The 22169-nt window shown below is 48.2% G+C and overlaps 1 protein-coding gene and 1 non-coding gene across 4 annotated transcripts; both read right to left on the bottom strand.

Moving 5' to 3' along the window:
* Window positions 1–240: 240 nt before the first annotated feature.
* ECSIT (ECSIT signaling integrator) lies at window positions 241–16548 on the bottom strand. Of its 3 annotated transcripts, none has more exons than XM_061190412.1 (9): window positions 16472–16540; window positions 16121–16266; window positions 10395–10513; window positions 6154–6588; window positions 5710–5933; window positions 1685–1742; window positions 1408–1556; window positions 1122–1227; window positions 241–584 (listed from the first exon to the last, which is right to left on the bottom strand). In XM_061190412.1, the coding sequence occupies exons 2-9, from the start codon at window positions 16264–16266 to the stop codon at window positions 334–336; spliced, it is 1488 nt and encodes a 495-aa protein (XP_061046395.1). In that variant the 5' UTR covers window positions 16472–16540; the 3' UTR covers window positions 241–333. The 3 variants fall into 3 exon arrangements, with proteins under 3 accessions (XP_061046395.1, XP_061046392.1, XP_061046394.1); XM_061190409.1 differs by having other exon boundaries at window positions 6154–6571; window positions 16125–16266; XM_061190411.1 differs by lacking the exon at window positions 16121–16266 and having other exon boundaries at window positions 6154–6571; window positions 16472–16548.
* Window positions 9135–9207, bottom strand: TRNAG-CCC (transfer RNA glycine (anticodon CCC)). The gene has a single exon. It is a non-coding gene; the product is annotated as a tRNA-Gly (tRNA).
* Window positions 16549–22169: the final 5621 nt, after the last annotated feature.

Raw genomic sequence — 22169 nt, 5'->3', positions numbered from 1 at the left:
GAAGAAAGAGCCAGGAGAGCCCGTACACCCTGGGGTGATGGGGGCTTCTTCCTCCGCACCTTTATCCTGAATGCATTGTGGGGATGACAAGGGAAGGGTGGGAGCTGTCTAGGAAAGGCGGACGGAAGGCCAGCGGCTCGACCCGTCAGTTCTGGATGATGTCTCCATCACTTGAAAAGACGTGACACCAGGCATTAAAGGGGCAGGGACGCTACACTGCCAGAGAGGAGGCAAGACAGCCCCAAGCCGGAAAACTTTTATTTGCTGTACACTAAAAGGTCATCTCATGCTTTCACACCAGTTCACAGCCTGTGCTCCTGTGACTGCTCAGGCTCAGCTCTGGCTCTGCTGCTGTCGCTGCTGATTGTTTTCCTCTTCTTCCTGGCCCTCGGGTGGGGTCAGGGGTGGCTCCTCCAGCCCTGAGGAGGATGCCAGGAGCTCCCCGGAGGACCCTGACAAGCGGAAGACCACCGGGATGCGGTCCAGGGCTGGGTTGGTCTCCTGCAGGCCCTGGATCCACTTGGCCAGCGTGGCCTGGTCATGGGCACCCGCCATGCATATGGCGAAGACAGGGCCTTCCTCCACTGTCGGGAGAGACAGGCCCTCAGTTTGTGCAGTAGGGACTGGAGCAGCCCCCCCAAGCCCACACCCCTTCCAGGCCAAGGATGGGGGCTTTAAGCTCCCTTTTGCCTTTTGTGTGTGTCCAAGCCTTTGCACATGCTCTGCCTAGCCTGCCTGTCCCACGCTTCACCTAGGTGACACCTCCTGGCTCAAGTTTCCACCAGGAAATCCTCCTGACTCCCACCTGAGGCTGAGTTGTGTGCTCCTCCCCTGGGACCGGGCCTGTCCTGGTCATGCCCAGTAGCCAGCACAGAGGTGCTCCATAAATGTTTGAAGGAGGAAATGACTGAGGGCTGACAGGTCTGGAGCCCCTGAGTGGTGAGTTTTGTGCTTTCGTGGGGGGAGGTGGTGGTGGGGTGGTGGTGTGTGTGTGTGTGTGTGTGTATAGAGGGTCTGTGTGTGTAACTGGACTAGGTCTCGGCCTGGGCCCCATCCCTCGACTCCAGAGGTGGCACCCCATCCCGTGCAGTGTTCAGAATCCTACTCATCCCAGTTTTTACCTTCATCGATGTTAAACTTGTAGTCATCCCAGCTGCTCCTCCCGTAGGCCAGGTCTAACTGCATTGGGTAGTAGAGGTTCCACTCCTCTGGAATCTCCTCCACTTCCTAACCCCGGGGTGGGGGGGGGGGGGAGGGGGAGGGGAGGTGCAGGCAGAGTCAGAGGCCCAGGATGTTGCAGCCACCTGCCGCCTCTCCCCTGGCCCCTGCCCTCCCATCCCCCCACCCCCTCCCCACCTTTGAGCCAACTCACTCTTACCACCCCTGACTCCCGCTTTGGGCCCTCACCCTCTCCTCAGGGGGCAGCAAGTCAGCTCTGAGGATGTGGTAATAGACGCATTTGTCTCGAAGCCACAGGGAGAAGGGACCCTCAACGAAGATCGGGCGGGCTGGGTCGTGGTGGGCCAGGGCGGCCTGCTGATCAGGACTCTGGATTCCTGGTGTGGAGACACACATTCCCGGGGCGTCCTGGCTGAGGGGCTGTGCCCAGAGGCCCAGGGAGCCCACCCATCAGGCCTGCTGAGAACCCAGCACTCGCTCCCTCCCTCCCTCCGCAGGACCTTACCTATGATGTGGGGCTCTGTGGGATCCGTGGCATCTGCGGAGTCTTTGGACAAAGGCATCTGCAAGGAAAGTCGGGGTGGAAGCTTGCGGCCCCCACAGCCCCTACGGAGGAGCCCGGGAGAGAGAAATGGGGATTCCAGTGAATTCAGGGCCCCTCTTGGGTCTGTCTACTGGGCCTCCCACAATCACTCGAGCCCACCGCCTTCTTGCTTCTATCTAATTGGGTAAGAGCCACTGACCCTGGAGATACTCACATGGAGGGAACCCTGGAGCTGGCCCACCTGCGTTAAAATCCCGGCTCTGCCACTGTCTGCATGACCTTGGCTAAGTCACCGTGTGCCTCAGTTTCCCCAATTCAAAATGGGGGCAATAACAGCACTTAGTTGAGATGGTTCTAAAATGCCGAGAACGATGCCTGGCACGTGCTAAGTGCTCAGTGCATGTGAAATTTAAAAAAGGAAAAGAATTTCATGCAAACAGAATATGCCAGGAAGGAGACACAAGAAGCAAGTCACAGCATTTGCCTCTGTGGAGGGCAGGGAGGGAAAGAATAGCCTTTTGTAGCTTTCTAATTTTACACTCTGAAATGTGATTTTAAAAACTAAATGAGGGACTTCCTTGGCGGTCCAGCAGTTAAGACTTCGCCTTCCAGTGCAGGGGGTGTGGGTCGATCCCTGGTTGGGGAGCTAAGATCCCACATGCCTTGCAGCCAAAGAATCAAAACATAAAACAGAAGCAGTATTGTAACAAATTTAATAAAGATTAAAAAAAAAATTGGTATACATCAAAAAAAAAAGTCTTTAAAAAAAAAAAAAAAAAACTAAATGAGGGAATTCCCTGGTGGTCCAGTGGTTAGGACTCGACACTTTCACTGCGGTGGCCCTGATTCAATCCCTGGTCGGGGAACCAAGATCCTGCAAGCCAAGCAGCGTGGCCAAAAAACAAAAACCAAAACTAAATGAAATTCATTTGTGAAAAAATGCACATACTCTGACCGAAATACCTGTGAGTGGACAACTGTTGGCACACATATCTTCCACCCTTTCAGGTTAAAAAGAATGGACTCCTTTGGGACTTCCCTGGCGGTCCAGTGGTTCAGACTTCGCCTTCCAATGCAGGGGGTACGGGTTCGATCCCTAGTCGGGGAACTAAAAATCCCACATGCCTTGTGGCCAAAAAACCGAAACATAAAACAGAAGCGATACTGTAAGAAATTCAATAAAGACTTTAAAAATGGTCCACAGCAAAAAAAAAAAAAAAAAAAAAAAATCCAAAAATACTTAATTAAAAAAAAAAAAAAGGGGCTCCCAGCCATATTATTAAGTGAGAACAGCAAAAGGCAAGGTGCAGAATATGTGTATGTATAATGGTATAATGTGCTGCCACTGGAGAAACATCTTTAAAAGTGTAGGTTTTGCTCCTGGGCCCTTTTACTGGACAATATATTTATACCGATTTTTCATTTCAAATTTAACACTATGGATTTTTTTTTTTTTAACATTTCGATTGTATATCTTTTTCTCTCACACTCAAAATCTTGGTTCCTGTTACAAATAATACACATGCTTATTTGACTTATCCATCAATATACATAAATGATTCTGATATTACAGCTGACCATAACGCTAGGGGATTAAGTTCAGGATTCTCAGAATGCAGGCCACTAAGGATGTCAGACAACAGTGACTCAGAATTTTTTTCTCTCACTGGTTATGCTGTCAATTGGATATTTAGCCACGTTTGTTTTCAACTTTGGTGGGTTCTTTCCCCTCTTTTTTGATTATATATATTTTTGATAGTCTAAACACATTTCCATAGTTTAGAAGCCAACCCATATTAAATAGATGTCTCCCTCCCATTCCTTTTCTCTCTACCCCCATCTCCTCTGCCCGCCCAGAGATGACCATTTTTACCCATATCTGACTTATCTTTGCATTACTTATTTTTTTTATTTTTTTATTTTTTGGGCACGCCACGTGGCTTGCGTGATCTTAGTTCCCTGACCAGGGATTGAACCCGGGCCCTTGTCAGTGAGAGCTCTGAGTCCTAACCACTGGACCGCCAGGGGATTCCCTGCATTATTTATTCTTGTGAAAATAAACAAATAGCTATATGCCTTTTTATTTCTCCTCCCTTCTCACAGTTTAGGTGGCTTACTACACCACTGTGCATGCCTCACCCTTTCACTTTTTTCACCAGTCTTTGATTGAGGTGCCACAGTGGACATGGACAAGTCCCTCTTGATGGATACTTGGATTGTTCCCATTCTAAATCTAGGTGGTGTCAAACAAGGTCCTACTGTATAGCACAGGGAACTATATTCAAGATCTTGTAATAAAGTATAATGGAAAAGAATCTGAAAAAATATATATGTATACATATATATATATAACTGAATCACTTTGCTGTACACCAGAAACTAACACAACATTGTAAATCAACTATACTTCAATAAAGAAAAAGTTTTTTAAAAAACCTAGGTGGTGTAGGTGATCATTTTACCATGTTTTCAACCCTTCTGTATGCACTTTTAATAATGAAACGGGGGGGAAAAAGGGATATTTAAATACAAAGGATATATATGCAAAAAAAAAAGTATGCATCTGCATGCAAACGCATAGATCTCTTGGGAAGGAGACATGGAAGTGGTCACCTCTGGGGAAGTAGCCTGGGGGCTAAAGGGTCAGGGTAGGAGAGGGGAACTCTTCACTGTGTGTTCTTGTGTACCGTTTGGCTTTTTTTTTTTTTTTTTTTTTTTCCCCCCGCTGCGCCACGTGGGCTTGCAGAATCTTAGTTCCCCGACCAGGGATCGAACCCGTGCAGTTCCCTGTTTGGCTTTTTAATGCATTACTTTTTTTTGGTTGGGGGCGGCCTGCCGCCCGGCTTGTGAAATCTTAGTTCCCTGACCAGGGATGGAACCCAGGTCCTCAGTAGTGAAAGCGCAGAGTCCTAACCACTGGACCACCAGGGAATTCCTTTTAATGCATTACTTTAAAAAACGAAGAAATGAGTTAAAAACTGCACTTCCTCTGCAGTATGTTCTCTCACTGGGACACCGCATCACCACTCTCCTAGCCCCTCTGTCCTCTTTGCCTTGTCCCCAATCCAACACCATCCACACGGCCGCCAGGGGGCGCTTTCAAAAGCGCAAATCCTTCCAGAAACTTGACTTGCACCCCAACCCTCCTCTTCTTAAAAACTCCCCGTGGCCCTCTCATCACTAACCCGTTGTCCTATATGCCTCTTCTCTCTCGTCCCAACTCCCTGCTCCGGCCAAAGGAAGCCCTTTCAGCATCTCCAGCCACTCCCAGCTGCCCTCGAGCCCTGGCCCATGCTGCTCCCTCTGCCTGGAATGCTCTCCTCACCTCTTCTGTTCTGCCTGTGCCCAGCTCACCCTCACCTCCTCCAGGAAGCCCTCCCTGCTCCCTTTTCGGCTCCCACAGCCCCCAGGGCTTCTCCATCTCCAAACCAGCAGTTCTGAGGGTCCGCCTCCAGGACCAGACGACAAGTGCTGTGAGGGGCTCTCTTCTGGTCCCCCGTGTGGCCTGGCATGAGTGGGACCCCCAGGATATGGGGAATATTTCATTTAGTCATTCGACAAACAGCTGTGGAACGTCTGCTTTGTGCCAGAACCTGTGCTGGGCCTTGGGAGACACAGGGGAAACTGAGTCACGGGGAACCAGGCTCAGCCAGGGTGGTCAGGAAATGGGTCCTGACGAAAGGTCGGTGGAACTCAGACCTGAAGGAAGTGAAGTCCCGGAGGAAGGGTGTTCCTGGCAGAGGGAACAGCAAGCACAAAGGCCTCAGGAGGGAGCTGCCACAGACTGCTCAAGGAACAGAAAGCCATGCCCGGAATACAGTGAATGTGGGGAGAGGGGCCAAGGTCAGAGGTCAAGCTGTGCCAAGGGCCCTGGACTCTAGCGGAGGCTCTGCCAGCGAATCACGGCCTGTCTCACCACAATCACTTGGGGTTACTGAAGGGGGCCCTGCCCCAGAGGCGGCCGAGGATGTGGACGGGGAGGATACCTGATAGACAGTGACCCTGGCGCTGAGGTCGGGCTCCATGTGCCGCAGGGCCAAACTGGCCAGGTCCACTGGGTCCTGGGGCAGGTCCCGGGGCACGGGGAAGGGGTCGATATTCTTGAAGCGGGTGAACCACAGCTTCATGCGCACGAACTTGAGCATGGGGTAGCTTTTGCGTCCAAATATCTGAATGAGCAGGAACTCCGTCTCCTTGTTGGGCATCACCCCTGTGCCAGGCAGATGAAGGCTGAGCCTCAGGGAGGGAGCAGACGAGGGAAGGGATGACGGGAGAGAGAGATGAGAGAGAGATGGGGGTGGGCGGGCAGAGGAGGAAGCCAGACAGAGACAGAGAGGAGAGGAGTCAGAGCCCAGGAGCCACGGAGGGCCCCAGGACCCTGGAGAGGGAGGTGGCCCCCGCCCCCGCCTGAGCTGGCCTGCTGGCCTCACCGTGGTTCTCCATCTGCTCCAGGACAGCGATCCCGCACTCCTGCTGCCGTGGGTAGTGGAGGAAGATGCTGTGGAAGATGTTGCGAGGCCGGAAGACCTCCTTGGGGAAGATGTCGAGCAGCAGGTTGTAGACAGCCAGGTCCCGCTCGACGCCGTACTCCCGCATCTTGCGCAGGGCCAGGTAGATGAAGTCGACGTGGCCCCGCTTGTGCACGTTGTACCGCGTAAAGTTCTGCACCGCCTGCACGAAGCTCGCCTTGTCCCGCCCCCCATCTGGCGCCTGCCTGAACAGCTCCACGTGGGGTGCCAGGGCCTTGACCGGCCCCCTCGGGGGTTCGGGTGGGCGTGGGACCAGCGATGAGTCAGGGTTGTGGGCGGCTGTGCTGCAGTGGAGGCCCCGCGGGGCCTGGGGCGGCACCTGCGGATAGAGAACCACTGCTGGAATGTGGGTCTCCCAGTGCCCCTGGCGGACTGCCGTGCTGGGTCTCTGCTGGGAAAGGTGCCAGCAGACATCCCTAACGGCCTCTGAAGAAGTGTGGTGCGCTGGTTACAGACCCATGATCAGGCACCATCACAAAGTGTGAGAGAGCAATGGTAACGCCCCGACGGACGCAATGTTCACCACGATGACAAACACACCCTGTGACGCAGCAATCCTGCATCTGGTATTTAAATCGGACAGCTCTAAAAGCACCTGCGCCAAATGACTTTTGTGCATCTGCTGCGTCAGTGGAAATGGCCCAAATGTGCATCGGCAAGGAAATAATTTAGCAAATGGCCAAGAACCTGGACAAGGAGCACCTACTGAGGCACAGTGAGGAGGTCTTGTGTGACCTGGAGTGAGCTCCAAGGTATATCGTTAAATGAAAAAAAAGCAAGGTGTGAAACGGTGTGTACAGTAGCTTCCCATTTGTGTAAAAAAAAAAGAAAACAACAACAGCTTATATATAGTTGGTCCTCATTATTTGCAAATTCCATGTTTGCAAATTTGCCTACTTGCTAAAATTCATTTATACTCCCAAAGCCAATACTCTTGGCACTTTCTGGCCATTTGCAGACACGTGCAGGGGGTTGGAAAGTTGAGTTGCCCAGCGCCTATATTCCCAGCTGAGATGGAACAAGGCAATGCTTGCTCTTCTTGTATCGGCTCCCATGCTGTCCTTTTATTTTATATTATTTTTTTTTATTTTTTGGCCGTGCTGCATGTCTTGCAGGAACTAGTTCCCCAATCAGGGATCGAACCTGGGTTCCCGGCAGTGAAAGCACTGAGTCCTAACCGCTCGACCACCAGGGAATTCCCAACAAATGTCCTTTTAGAGGTTTATTTATTATTATTTTTAAAAATTTATTTATTTATTTTTGGCTGTGTTGGGTCTTCGTTGCTGTGCGCGGGCTTTCTCTAGTTGTGGTGAGCGGGGGCTACTCTTCGTTGAGGTGCGCGGGCTTCTCATTGCGGTGGCTTCTCTTGTTGCAGAGCACAGGCTCTAGGCATGCGGGCTTCAGTAGTTGTGGCTCACGGGCTCTAGAGTGCAGGCTCAGTAGTTGTGGCACACGGGCTTAGTTGCTCCGCGGCATGTGGGATCTTCCCGGACCAGGGCTCGAACCCGTGTCCCCTGCATTGGCAGGTGGATTCTCAACCACTGCGCCACCAGGAAGGTCCCTAGAGGTTTATTTAGTGTATGTTTTCTGCATCTTTTTTGTTGATTTGTGGTTGAAAAGGACCCCTAAGCCTGCCTAGTGTTCCTACGTGCAAGAAGGCCCTGCTGTTCCTTAGAGAAGATACATGTGGTAGGTAAGCTCAGGCATGAGTTATAGTGCTGTTGGCTGTGAGTTCAATGTTAATGAATCAAAAATCTATATTAAATAGGATGTCTTTAAACAGAAACACACATACAACAAGGTTATGATTGATTGGTTGATGAAAATGTTATGACCTGAGGCTCACAGGAACCCTACCTCGTATCTCCCCTGGCAGCAATGGTTTGGTATTCGCTAACTCAACGTATGCAGTGACTTTCTAGAATGTTACTGTGAATAATGAGAATCGACTGTATGGATACATATTTTTTGCTTTTGTGAAAAACACCTCTGGAAGGAAATACAATAAGCGGGCAACATCTTGCCTCTAGAGAAGGGAGCTAAGCGGTGGCCAGGCAAGAGAGAGACAGACTCTTGTCACGGTACAGCCTCAGAACTTTCTGAATTTTTAACTATATTGTCTGCTGTAATTACCTATTTAAAAGACAGATTTCAAAAACTGAGTTGAGGGAATTCCCTTGAAGTTCAGTGGTTAGGACTCCATGCTTTCAATGCTGAGGGCCTGGGTTCAGTCGCTGGTCAGGGAACTAAGATCCCACAAGCTGCGTGGCATGGCAAAAAAAAAAAAAAATTGAGTTGAAAAAAGAAAATGCAGATTTTGGAGTCAGCAGGAGCCTCGGCTTGACTGTCCTCCACCCGGTGATACCCACATCCCACTCTACTGCTCAGGCCTCTCTCCCCATCTATTATGATGGTACCTCCCTTGGGTCAAGGAGCTCTCGTTCCCCAGAGTGGGGAGTGCATGCTGCTGGGAGCAGGTCAGATCCCTCTAGAACAGAAGTTGGCAAACTACAGTCTGTGGGGCAAATCCAATCAGCTGCCTGCTTTTGTCAATAAAGTTTTATTGGAACACAGCCATATGCCTTCATTATGTCTGGTCTGGGGCTGCTTTGCGCTGCAGTGGCAGAGTTGAGTAGTTGTGACGAGACCACATGGCCTACAAAGCCAAAAGCATTTACTGTCTTACCCTTTACGAAAAAGTTTGCCAACCCCTGCTCTAGACGGTACCCTAATAGATTTATTTTCATTTAAATTGAATGTTTAAATTAGAATGGTTATACATAAGGCATCTTTTCAAATATATGGCTAATAAGAGCTAACATTTACAGAATATTCTTTTTTTTTTTTTTTTTGGCCGGGCTGTGTGGCTTGAGGGATCTCAGTTCCCCGACCAGGGATCGAACCTGGGCCCCCTGCAGTGGGAGCACAGAGTCCTAACCACTGGACCACCAGGGAAGTCCCTTACAGAATATTCTTATGTTCCAGGCATTGTTGAGCACTTTCTGAGAGTGAGGCTCATTTACTCTTTTCAACTGTCCATTGAAGGAGTGCCTCTTCGTGTACCCATTTTACAGATGAGGAAACTGAGGCCCTGGGGGATGAAACAAGATGCCTGGTGCCACACAGCAGCAAAGCAGCAGAGCTGAGATTGGAGCCCTCTGTTCTGCTGCACCCAATAGCCATCCCAATATCCTGCTTAGGTAAGGAGATTTTTTTTAAAAAAAGGCATTCATTTAAAGTGAAAGTGTGGAACTTCCCTGGTGGCACACTGGTTAAGAATCCGCCTGCCAATGCAGAGGACACGGGTTCGAGCCCTGGTCCGGGAAGATCGCACATGCTGCAGAGCAACTAAGCCCGTGCAACACAACTACTGAGCCTGCGCTCTAGAGCCCGCGAGCCACAACTACTGAGCTGTGTGCCACAACTACTGAAGCCCATGCACCTAGAGTCAGTGTTCCGCAACAAAGAGAAGCCACCGCAATGAGAAGCTTGCGCACCGCAATGAAGAGTAGCCCCCACTCGCTGCAACTAGAGAAAGCCTGCGTGCAGCAACGAAGACCCAATGCAGCCAAAAATAAATAAATAAATAAATTTATATTAAAAAAAATAAATAAAGTGAAAGTGTAGGCAACTAATACTACAGGTGGTATGTGCATAGGGCAGAAAGCAGAAAAGAAGCTCTAGAATGCTCCAAAGAAGGGGAGACACCACAAATGAGATAATGCAAATGAAATGCGTAGCACAGGGCCTGGCCCAGAGGAAGTGCTCAATAAGGGAGCTATTAATATTGTCACCATCATCACCATCCTTGTTATAATTTATGGCCGTTGATCAGCCTGGTCACTTAGGGTAAGGGAACGAAATTCAATTCACATCTTTACAAGTGAATACAGGAGTCACCCAGAGTCACCACCCAAATCTACTTAGCTCAGACCTTCTTGATTTCAAATTCAAGCCCCTCACTCATGGGGGCACCAACACTTCTTAAAATGAGAAGAGACATTCAATTGGCCCTCAGAGCAGACAGGCCAGCCCAGACCCCCCCACCCCCACCCCCGCCACCCCGAGCTGGCTTCACTGGGAGGGCTTGTGAGCAAATCCCAGGCCTGCCTGCCTCTCTCCATCCCATGACTGGCAGTTACCTGAGAGAAGGGGGCTCCGGTGAGGGCCGTGCTGCAGATACCTCCCCAGCCCCGAGAGAGGCCCCGAGCCAGCAGGATGCCTTGGGCCCAGCTCATGCCTTTGCCTGTCGGACAACCACCTAGGAAGAGAGAAGAAAGAGCATCAGCCTGGTACCCCACCCGCTAAAGGCAATGAGACCCCTCTCTTGGGCAGAGGTCACGTCCCAGACTGCACGGCTAACTCACCAGCTCCACTGGTCTCCTCATGCACAAGGTAAAGCAGAAGTGACTCTTACAATCAAGGGTCCCTGTTCTTCTGGGCCAAACCCTTCACTATCTTGAGGAATTTGCTCCTGCATTCGTCCCCCTCCCTACCAGATCATTCTGTTTTGTTTAACAGCTTTATTTGTGTACCATACAGTTGACCCTAAGCATAAAATTCAATGTGTTTTCAGTAGTTGACCCTTGAACAACACTGGTTTTTTTTTTTTTTTTAATTTGTTTTTATTTTTGGCGGCGTTGGGTCTCCGTTGCTGCGCACGGGCTTTCTCTAGTTACAGTGAGCGGGGGCTACTCTTTGTTGCGGTGCGCGGGCTTCTCATTGCGGTGGCTTCTCTTGCTGCGGAGCACGGGCTCTAGGCGTGGGGGCTTCAGTAGTTGCAGCACTTGGGCTCAGTAGTTGTGGCTCGCGAGCTCTAGAGCATGGACTCAGTAGTTGTGGCGCACAGGCTTAGTTGCTCCGTGGCATGTGGGATCTTCCCGGACCAGGGCTCGAACCCGTGTCCCCTGCATTGGCAGGCGGATTCTTAACCACTGCGCCACCAGGGAAGCCCAACAACACTGGTTTGAACTGCATGGGTCCACTTACATGCTGATTTTTTTTCAGTAAATATGTACTACAGTACTACACGACCTGTGGTTGGTTGAATCTAAGGATGTGGAACCGTGGATATGAAGGGCGGACTATAAAGTTATATTTGGATTTTTAACTGTGAGGAGGGTCGGCACCCCTAACCCCTACATTGTTCGAGGGTCAACTGTATATTCACAGAATTGTGCAACCATCACTAAATCTAATTTTAAAACAGTTTTGTCACCCCCCCCAAAAAAAACACCTATACCCATTAGCAGTCCCTCTCATTTCCCCTCACCCTCAACCCTAGGCAACCCCTAATCTACTGTCTATAAATTTGCCTACTCTGGGAATTTCATATAAATGGAATCATATAATATGGGCTCTTTTGTGACTGCCTTCTTTCACTTAACATGTTTTCAAGGTTTATCCCCGTTGTAATATGTATCAGACTTCATTCCTTTCAATTGCCCAAAATTTTTCATTATATGGATTTAACCATATTTTATTTACCCATTCAATTGATGAACACTTGCAGTTCTTCCCACTTTTTGACTATATGACTATTGCTGCTATGAACACTTGTGTAGCTTTTGTGTGAACACGTTTCCACTTCTCTTGGGTATATACTTGGAAATCAAACTGCTGGGACATATAGTAACTCTATGTTTAATCATGTGAGAAACTGCCAAAGTGTTTTCCAAAGTGGCTGCACCACTTTACACCCCACCAGCAATGTATAAAGTTCCAATTTCTCTGCATTCTTGCCAATACTTGCTGTTGTCTTTCTTTTTGATTACAGACATCCTAATGGGTGTGAAGTGGTATCTCATTGTGGTTCCGATTTGCATTTCCCTAAAAGTTAATGATGATGAGCATCTTTTCATGGGCTTATTGGCCACTGTGTATCTTCTTCAGAGAAATGTCTATTTAGATCCTTTGTCCATTTAAAAATTAGGTTATTTATCTTTTTATTATTGAGTTGTTTATATATTCTGGATACAAGAAGCTTATGATTTACAAATACTTTCTCCCATTCTTTGAATTGTCTTTCACTTTCTTGATGTTATCGTTTGCAGCACAAATGTTTAATTCCAACGAAATCCAATTTCCGTTTTACTTTTGTAGCTGTGCTTTTGATGTTTTATTTAAAAAAACCATTGCCTGGCCCAAGGTTATGAAGATTTACTCCTATGTTTTCTTCTAGAAGTTTTGTTTGTTTGTTTTGGCCACATCTAGCGGCTTGTGGGGATCTTAGTTCCCCCACCAGGGGTGGAATCCGTGCCCCCTGCAGTGGAAGCTCAGAGTCCTAACCACTGAACCACCAGGGAATTCCCCTCTGATCCATTTTGAATTAATCTTTGTGAATGGTGTGAGGAAGGGGTTCATTTCATGTAGATATCCAGTTGTCCTAGTACTATTTGTTGAAGAGACTATTTTTTCTCCTTGTCACTCTTGTTGAAAATCAATTGACCATAAATGTAAGGGTTTACTTTTGGGCTCTCAATTTAATTCTATTGATCTATAGGTTGAGCCTTATGCCAATACCACACTGTTGTGATTATTGTAGCTTTGTAGGTTCTGAAATTGGGAAGTGTTAAGTCCTCCTATTTTGTTCTTCTTTTACAATATTATTTGGCTATTCTGGATCCCTCACTATTACATATAAATTTTAGAATCAGCTGTCAATTTCTGGAAAAAATCCAGCTGGGATTCTGGTAGGGATTGTGTTGAATCTGTAGAACAGTTTGGGAAATCTTGGTATCTTAATAATATTGTCTTCTGATCCATGAACATGGGATACCTCTCCATTAATTTAGACCTTCTTTAATTTCTCTCAACGATGTTTTACAGCTTTCAGTGTAGAAGTCCTTTACTTCTTTTGTTAAATTTATTTGTAAGTATCTTATTCTTTATGAAGCTATTGTATAATTTCATTTTCACATTGTTCATTGCTAGTGTACAGAAACACAATTTATTTTTATGTGTTGATCTTGTGTCTTGCAACCCTGCTGAACTTGCATTAGTCCTAATAGTTTTTTTTTAAAAATTGGATTCCCTGAGATTGTCTACATACAAGATCATGTCATCTGCAAACAGAGATAGTTTTACCTCTTTCTGTCTAATCTGGATGCCTTTTATTTCTTTTTTTTGCCCAAGTGTCCTTGCTGGACCTCCAGTACAGTGTTGAATAGAAGTGGCCAGGGTGCACATCCTTGTCTTTTTCCTGATCTTAGCGGGGAAAGCATCCAGTCTTTCATCATTAAATATGACGTCAGCTGTAGGTTTTTCACAGATGACCTATCAGGTTGAGGAAATTCCTTTCCATTGCTAGATGCTGAGTATTTTTATCAGAAAGGACATCAGATTTTGTCAAATGCTTTTTTTTTTTTTGCTTCTATCAAACTAATCATGTGTTTTTTGTCCTTTAGTCTATTAATATGGTGTATTACATTAACTGATTTTCAAATGTTAAACTCATATTGCATTCCTCGGATAAATTCCACTTGGTCGTGGTGTATAATTCGTTTTATATGTTGCTAAAATTGGTTTGCTAGCATTTTGTTGAGGATTTTTGTATCCATGTTCATAAGAGATATTGGTCTGTAGTTTTCGTTTCTTGTCGTGTCTGTTTGGTTTAGTTTCAGGGTAATGCTGGCCTCATAAAATGAGTTGGGAAGTATTTGGATCACTCTTATCACCGTTTAAACTTTCTCTAGCATCTTCTTCCGCCTCTGCTCCACATCTCTGCTCCATTTATAGCACAGCTTCTCCCAAGAGGTGTCTACATGCTGTGTTCCCTCCTTACTCTCTCCAACTTGGCTGCTGCCCCAACCACTCCACTGACACCACTCCTGTAAAGACCCCTTGTGTCTTCTACATTTAACAAAGCCAGTGGTTATTTCTTTGGCTCATTTTGCTCAATTTCTCAGAAGGATTTGGTATAGGTGAGGTCCTCCTCTCACCTTGACACTCTTGATTTTCTTCCTAGCACCCACATCTATTTCTCAACCATTCAGTAAGACCTGCTTCCTTCTCTAAAGTTTGAAATGTTTGCAAACTTGAATTTGCAGATGAATCACCAAAGATCTTGTTAAAATGCAGATTCTGATTCAGTGGGTCTGGGGTGGAGCCAAAGACCATACGTCTAACAAACTTCCAAGTGATGCTGATGCTGCTAGTCTGGAGACCACATTTTGAGTAATAAGGCTGCAAAGAGTCCCACATTCTGAATTTATATGTCTGCTACCCTAAGGCATCATTCAGTTTCCAAGAGAGATTCCTCTCCTCTCTGTATTCCTGTAGGCAGCTCTAATGGTTCTTAAACTTTGTTCATATTAGAATTATCTAGGGAGCTTTAAAAATCCCCTTGTCCAGGCCATACCCCAGATATACTGAATCAAAATATCTAGAGGCATGGCCCAGGTATTAGCATTTTAAAGCACTCCAATGACTCTAACATGCAGCTGAGATTAAGACTTTAATCTAAACCTTTGCTATTCAAAGTGTGTCCCAGGGACCAGCTGCATTGGTATTATCATCTGGGAGCTTATTAGAAATGCAAAATCTCAGCCCTAACCCAGACCTGCTGAATCAGAATCTGCATTTTAACAAAAGTCCAGGTTTCTCCTCTGTGTGTTAAAGTCTGAGAAATGATGATCTATGCCCTGAGCTCCAGCCTCCATACCTAACTGCCACTTTGGTGTATTCCCCAGCCATCTCAAACTTATGTTGCTCCAAATTATATCCCTGCTTAAACTTGTTCCTCCTCATCCTAGCCAATGACATCACCATTCCTAGTCATTCAGACCACAAACCTGGGAATTCTGAGTCCACTGTGTCCCTCACTCTCCCATCCAATCCATCAGCTACTCCTGTTGACTGCTTCCAAATCCACCTCATATGCATCTATTTCTCTCCATCTGCAGGCCACCACTCCAGTCCATGACCTCTTTCCACCTACCCAGCCTCACACTTCTTTCCTTACCTGCTTCCACTCAGTTCTCCCCGCCAGGCCAGAGGGAGCTTTTTAAATGTAAACTACATTCAGTGTTCTCTGCCTAAAATCACTAATGATATATCACACAAGATAAAATCAGACGGGGTCCGCCCCTCCAAACTCAACTCTTAGTACTGGCAGCTCCAGCTACACCGTTTCTTTTTTTTTTTTTCTTTTTAATTAATTAATTAATTAATTTATTTATTTTTGGCTGTGTTGGGTCTTCGTTTCTGTGCGAGGGCTTTTTCCAGTTGCGGCGAGCGGGGGCCACTCTTCATCGCGGTGCGCGGGCCTCTCACTATCGCGGCCTCTCTTGTTGCGGAGCACAAGCTCCAGACGCGCAGGCTCAGTAGCTGTGACTCACGGGCCTAGTTGCTCCGCGGCATGTGGGATCTTCCCAGACCAGGGCTCGAACCCGTGTCCCCTGCATTGGCAGGCAGATTCTCAACCACTGCGCCACCAGGGAAGCCCTACACCGTTTCTTAAACAAGCTGACTTTATTCTAGTCTCAGAGCCTTTGAACTTGCTTCTCCTTCTGTAAATTTCTCGCACCCCCGCCCCGCCCCCATCAGTCCAGAGCTGTCTCTGGTCATTCAGGTCTATAGTCAAATAAGAAGCCTTCCCTGACCACCGCCCCACTCCCAATCTAAAGTCCCATCACCCTGATGAATGCATTTTAAGCAATTATTAGCATCTGAAATCACATGTTTCATTTACTTCTGATTTGTTCAATGTCTGGCTTCCCGGGGAGCTCGGGGATTTTTGTGTGCCTTATTGCTGCGTCTCCAGGACCTGGGACAGTGCCTGGTATATGGTAGGTACCCAGCAAGTTGAATGGGAAGAGCTAAATTTCTACAAAACTTCTAAAAATCTGATCCCCTAGGCAGGGTGTACCTACAGCAGCTCTGAGGCTGGCTGCCAGGAATTTTGAGTCCTTTCGGAGAAAGGGACAGACGCGGGGTCGAATTCCAGCCTAGCTGCTGACTTGCGGCGTGACCTTGGGAGAGGGCTTTAACCTCTCTGAGCCTCAGCTGTCTCATCTGCAAAATTAGAGATTAGGGATGTGGGGAGGCGGGTACAGAGAGGGCGGCTTTTTCCGGCACGTCCCCGCCCCGTACCCGGAAAGGTCACGGTGCCCTGGCCCTGCAGCCGCGGCCCTCCGGGGCCGCTCTTCCGCACTGCCAACACAGAACGGGCCGCCCCGGGGCCCAGATATTCGCGCTTGCCTCCCCACGCGCGACCTACCTACTCACGCGGCTGGCCGCGGAATCCCGGCCGGTTCTACCTTGCTCCTGGGCGCCGCCATGTTGCACTATCCGGGTCACGGGCCGCCAAGGAGACAGCAAATCAAGAACACCGATTTCGAGAGGTCCCGCCCCCAAGAGAGGAGCACCAATAGGAAGGCGGCAAGGCCTTGGTCCCGCCTCTTAATGTGCCAGGCCCCGCCCTCAAAGAGGCAAGCGGCGCCTCTTACCTAGGAATTAAGGAGTTCTGGTCCGGGAAGGAGTGACTGCTCCGTTCCCGGGCTGGGAGGCTGGACTTGGGGGGCGGGGAGGGGGGGCTGTGAATCCAACTGGCAGCCCCAGTTTTCCCACCTGAAATGTGGGAATGAAATATTAAAGGTGGAAGTGATGTGGATTCCTTCGTTTGTTCAACAAACATTTGAGCCAGGCGCTGAGGATTGGACACTAACATTAGGGAAGGTGGCAGGCTCTGCTAATCTAGCTTCATGGGTCTGGGCTAGTGCTTAACCCATCTGTGCATCGATTGTCTCAACCCTGAAATGGGCCAATTATAATAACCTCATGGGTTTTTTTGTTTTTTGTTTTTCAGATTTAATTGAGTTTATGCAGAACAGCCATATAAGTGTATGCTGGGGATTTTTTGTTTGTATCTTTGTTTTTTTGTTTTGGCCTTACCACACGGCTTGTGGTATCTTAGTTCCACACGCCCCCCCCCCCCGCCCCCCCCCGGGATGGAACCTGTGCACCCTGCAGTGGAAGCGAGGAATCCTAACCACTGGACCGCCAGGGAATTCCCTATGCTATTGTTATTATGGGGGACTCACCCTAACACCTCCCTCCACCTCCCTCACTGGAAGGGCATGGAGGCTGGTTTGATACCTTGGGCCACCCTCATGGAGAGCTGAGGGTCCTGTAGTGTTGTGTGCATATTCATGATTTTGTGTGTGTGTGTGTGTGTGTGTGTGACTGTGATGTTGGGGTGATAGAGTGTGGAGGTTTTCATGTGTCTTTGTAGTGTCTCAGAACTCAAGCAAAGGTGTGTAGGTTTGTGTGTGGCTGTGTGAGCGTAGGTCAGGGGTGGTCCCCATGTGTGTGTCAGTGTGAGCCAGGCCAGTTGGGACATTGGTGTGTGGGTGTCTTTGTGTGTTCACGTGCCATGAGCTGCATGTGCATCTGTGATTGTACCAGCTTCTGGGCGTCTGTGTGTGTGTAAGGCTGTGGAATTTGTCCCATAATTCTGAGGGCTGGGAGTAGGTGTGTCACATTTCTTTGATGTTCCATGCAATAATGCAAGTGTGATTGCATGTCTGAACACCAGTGGGTTGATGACTGTGTTTGTGACACCTCATGTGTTCCCAACTTGTGGATAAATGATTGTGTCCCACTGTGAAAATGCATGTGACTGTTACACCCCATATCGGTCTGTGTGTGAGTGTGTCTACCAGTGTGTGTCTGTGACTGTATGAATCTCTGACTTCTTGTGTGCATGGCTGTGCTCATGGCACCCTGTGTGTCTCTGACTGTGTGTGACTCTGTGTCCCAGCAATGGTATAAAGGTCTGACCCAAGTCGGGGGATGGTCTCTGACGTTGTGGGACTCCATTGTGTAGTTGTGTCCAACCATTAGTATGTGTTTGTAACACTGTGTCTCTGACTTGTATGGGTGTGACTTGTATGGGTGCCCCCCACCATCGATGTGTCAGTGACAGTATATGACACTGTGTGTCTATGACTGTGCCTCAATATTGGTCGATTATGACTGTGTTGATTTGTCTGTGTGTGTGACAATGGTGTGTCCCTATGCCTCTGTGTATGACTGTCCACCCAACCATAGTGGGGGCTGTCGCTGTATTTGTAGCTCCCCGAGTGCATCTGTGTGTGGCTGTGTGTCTGATTCCCAGGGTCTACTCACACTGGTTGTACCCACGAGTGTGTGTGAGAGACGCAGTGTCTGGGTCCCCGGATTTTACTTCTCCTCCCCTGTGTGTGGCAGGCCTGTGATCCCTGGATAATTCCCTTGCCTCAGGGTATGGCAACGCTGGAGATGGTGCAGCTGGCATCTGCCCCGTTGGCTGTAGGAGCTGGGCCTCCGGGCAGAGGAGGTGCCCGAGGCGTGCACGCGGCCACAGCCACAGCTCAATAACCACCCCTACCCGTCTCTATGGTGGGCACCCCCTCCACCCACCGTGGTTCAGCCTCCTGGCTTCGTCTTGCACCAAAGGAGCTCCTAGGCGCTCAGCCAGCGCGCGTTCAGCAGCCTCCAGCCAGCCTGGGAGCGCGTTTGGACTCACGCAAACTCCTTCAGTGGGACTCCAGGTGGTGCGGGGGCGGGGCTTGAGGGGGCGGGGCCACGCAGAAGAGGGGCGGGGCCTAATTTGCCTTGCCCCCTCCCCAAGTGTGTAGCCATCCTCCTCTCCCTGGCCATCAGTACCCTTTGCTGGTACAACCTGCTCTCTGTGGAGACAATCAACATCAACCTCACTCTGTAAGGGTCAGCTGGGCCCAAGTGGACATTCTCCACTTCACTCCACCCCTATTCTATGCTCCTGTAGGGGTGGGGAGTCGGCAGCCTGGGGAAAGGGGGTGGACACTGCTGAGGATGTCCAGAGGAGGGAGAGATCCCTCCAGGAAGGTTCTCTGAGTGAGGCTGGCCCAGCTAAGGGGCCTCATGGGCCAGCCCACTGTCTGTCTCTACCTCAGCCCAGGCAGAGCCCAGACCTGGGCCTTGACCCCTCCATGCCAGACCCCCAGCTGCCCTGTCCAGAGATGTCCAGAGTGGGGGTCCAGTGGTGCCCCCACTCCTCCCATCCCATGGACTGTGGCTGATGACTCTGGTGACCTGCTCTGTGGTAGATGGGATCCAGCTGCGTGCGACTGGGGGTCACATTCCCTCAATCCCCTGCCCACTTCTGAACCCTGCTCCCTTCAGACCTGGTGGTGATTCTCCACAACAGGGATTGGTTGTTCCCGTGTTACCATGCAGTTTCTCTCTTCGGCTTCTCCTGCTTCTATAAAGACCCTTGGAGACACCACCTCTCCCACTACCCTGCCCGCATGCGTTGAACATCTCCTGTGGGCTTGGTTACCATAAGCTCCAAGAGGACAGGGAGATTTTGGTTGTTTGTTTGGTGTGGTGTCCCCAGCATTAGAGACGGAGCCTGGAACATGGGAAGTGCTTAATAGATGTTAGCTACAAAAATGAGTAAACGAATGGGTGAATGTTCCTGAAGCTCACCCGAACCTTTAAAGCCTGCAAATGGTCCCTTGTGACAGCCCCATGTGACTGCCTTCGGCATGCCCGACTAATTACCCTGCCACTGCCTTCGCCCCTCTTTCTCCAGCCCCAGGACAGGCTGCATTACCTTGTAGAATTCTATGCCCATCTGTGTCTGTCACAGCCTTTTGTCAATTTTGGGCACTTGGGTCCGGGGGGCATGTGAGGGCCTTCCTGCTCCTCTCTTGCATTCACCTTCCTCTCCTTCACTCCTGACCCCTCCCCCCCTTCTCCTGTCCACAGTTGGTTCCTGAGTATGGTGAGCTGCCCCCAAAACTCACCAGTGGCCTTGCTGGTGTGGCCATGGCTGGAGTCTATATAGCTGGCACCACTGTGATACAGTTCTAAAATTCGAGGGGTGATGACCTTGGCTATTGCTGGTCCTGGACATCCTTAACATTCTACGGATATACTGCATCCTGTCCGGGGCCTGAGGCAGGGGAGCCATCTCAGAGTACCCCAGAGCAGAGTGTGGGAAGGGATTGAAGCAATCTGGAAGAGCTTCCCTCAATCCTGCTGCAGCCTCAGACCCAGGGCCAAAATAGGGGAAGCTGTGCATAGGATCCTGAGACTGTGCCCACCCCATCACGAGAAGGCTCAGAGTCACTCAACAAGCACTTATTGAGGGAATTCCCTGGCTGTCCAGTGGTTAGGACTCCATGCTTTCACTGCCAAGGGCCCAGGCTCAATCCTTGGTCGGGGACCTTAGATTCCACAAGCTGGGTGGTGCGGCAAAAAACAAAACAAAACAAGCAAACAAACAAAAAACCACACACACACACACAAAACAGAAGCATTTATTGAGAGCCTCCTTTGTAGCAGGCACCGTTCTAAGTGTTGAGGAAAAGCAGTAAGCAAAAAAAAAAAGATTCTTGACCTGGGGGAGCTGGCATTCTCGTGGAGGAGACAGAAAAAAGACCCATGTTCTTTGCTTTTTTTAAAATAAATTTTTATTTATTTATTTATTTGTTTTTATTTTTGGCTGTGTTGGGTCTTCGTTGCTGCGCGTGGGCTTTCTCTAGTTGTGGCGAGCGGGGGCTACTCTTCGTTGCGGTGCGCAGGCTTCTCATTGCGGTGGCTTCTCTTGTTGCAGAGCACGGGATCTAGGCGCGTGGGCTTCAGTAGTTGCGGCACATGGTCGCGGGCTCTAGAGTGCAGGTTCAGTAGTTGTGCGTGGCACACGGGCTTCGTTGCTCCGCGGCATGTGGGATCTTCCTGGACCAGGGCTCGAACGCTTGTCCCCTGCATTGGCAGGTGGATTCTTAACCACTGCGCCACCAGGGAAGCCTGAAAGACCCATGTTCTATAGAAATATTTTCATAACTATATGCAGCTTGAAAAAATATTAAGTGCAACTTCAGAACTGTTTAGGATATGATTTTGTCTATCATCTTGTGAATCTTCAGTGATTTTGAACATAGAACATGTAACCTTTTGTAATTAACAGCAATTTTTAGTCCCTTTTTTGCTTGTGTGTAGAGCTTGATCCTTTGTGTTCTGTGTATTAATTTAGGTATTTAGATTTATGCCTTCTGTCATTCTGCCATCTCAAACAAAGCATCAGAATACTTTCATTAATTCAACAAATCAATTACTTTAAACAAATACGTGTTGTGTGCTAGATCCAGAAGGAAATATGAAATTAATTTGAAAAAGGAAAATAAATTTAAGTTCTCCAAGTACTTAGAATCTGTTTCCAAGAAAGGGTATATTTTCATGAAGTAAAAATGTAAAATGCTACATGTAATTAACAAAAGGGCTGATATTAATAAACAGATTAAGAATTGTTTAAAAAGAAATATTTTATAGCTTGAGCTGTGCATGGTGATTACATGGGTGTATATGTATATAAAAATTCACTGAGCCCTCGATTAAGATGTGTGCATTTTACTTTAAGTAATATCTCAATTAAAAATATTTTAAAAGTGATAATTGATTCATTGAGCTATAATTTGTACACTTTTCTATATGTATGATATACTTGTAAAGTCTATGTAAACACTTCACAACCATTAGGGTGGCCATTATCAAAAAAATAGAATCTAACAAGTGAAGAAAGTGAAACTCTTGTACACTCCTGGTGGGAATGTAAACTGGTTCAGCCACCATGGAAAACAGTATGGCAGTGCCTTAAAAAAATTAAAAATGGAATTACCATATGATTCAGTAATTCCACTTCTGGGTATATACCCTAAAGGACTGAAAGCAGGGACTTGAACAGATAGTCACACACCCATGTTCATAGCAGCATGATTCGCAACAGCCAAAGCAACTCAAGTGTCCATCAGCAGATGAATGGATAAACAAAATGTAGTATATACATATAATGGAATATTATTCAGCCTTAAGAAGGAAAGAAATTCTGACACATACTACAAATAGATAAACCTTAAGGACTTTATGCTAAATGAAATAAACCAGTCACA

Source organism: Eubalaena glacialis, chromosome 4 (assembly GCF_028564815.1).
Source record: "Eubalaena glacialis isolate mEubGla1 chromosome 4, mEubGla1.1.hap2.+ XY, whole genome shotgun sequence".
Classification (NCBI taxonomy): Eukaryota; Metazoa; Chordata; class Mammalia; order Artiodactyla; family Balaenidae; genus Eubalaena; species Eubalaena glacialis.
This window is presented reverse-complemented; position numbering and strand designations above follow the sequence as displayed.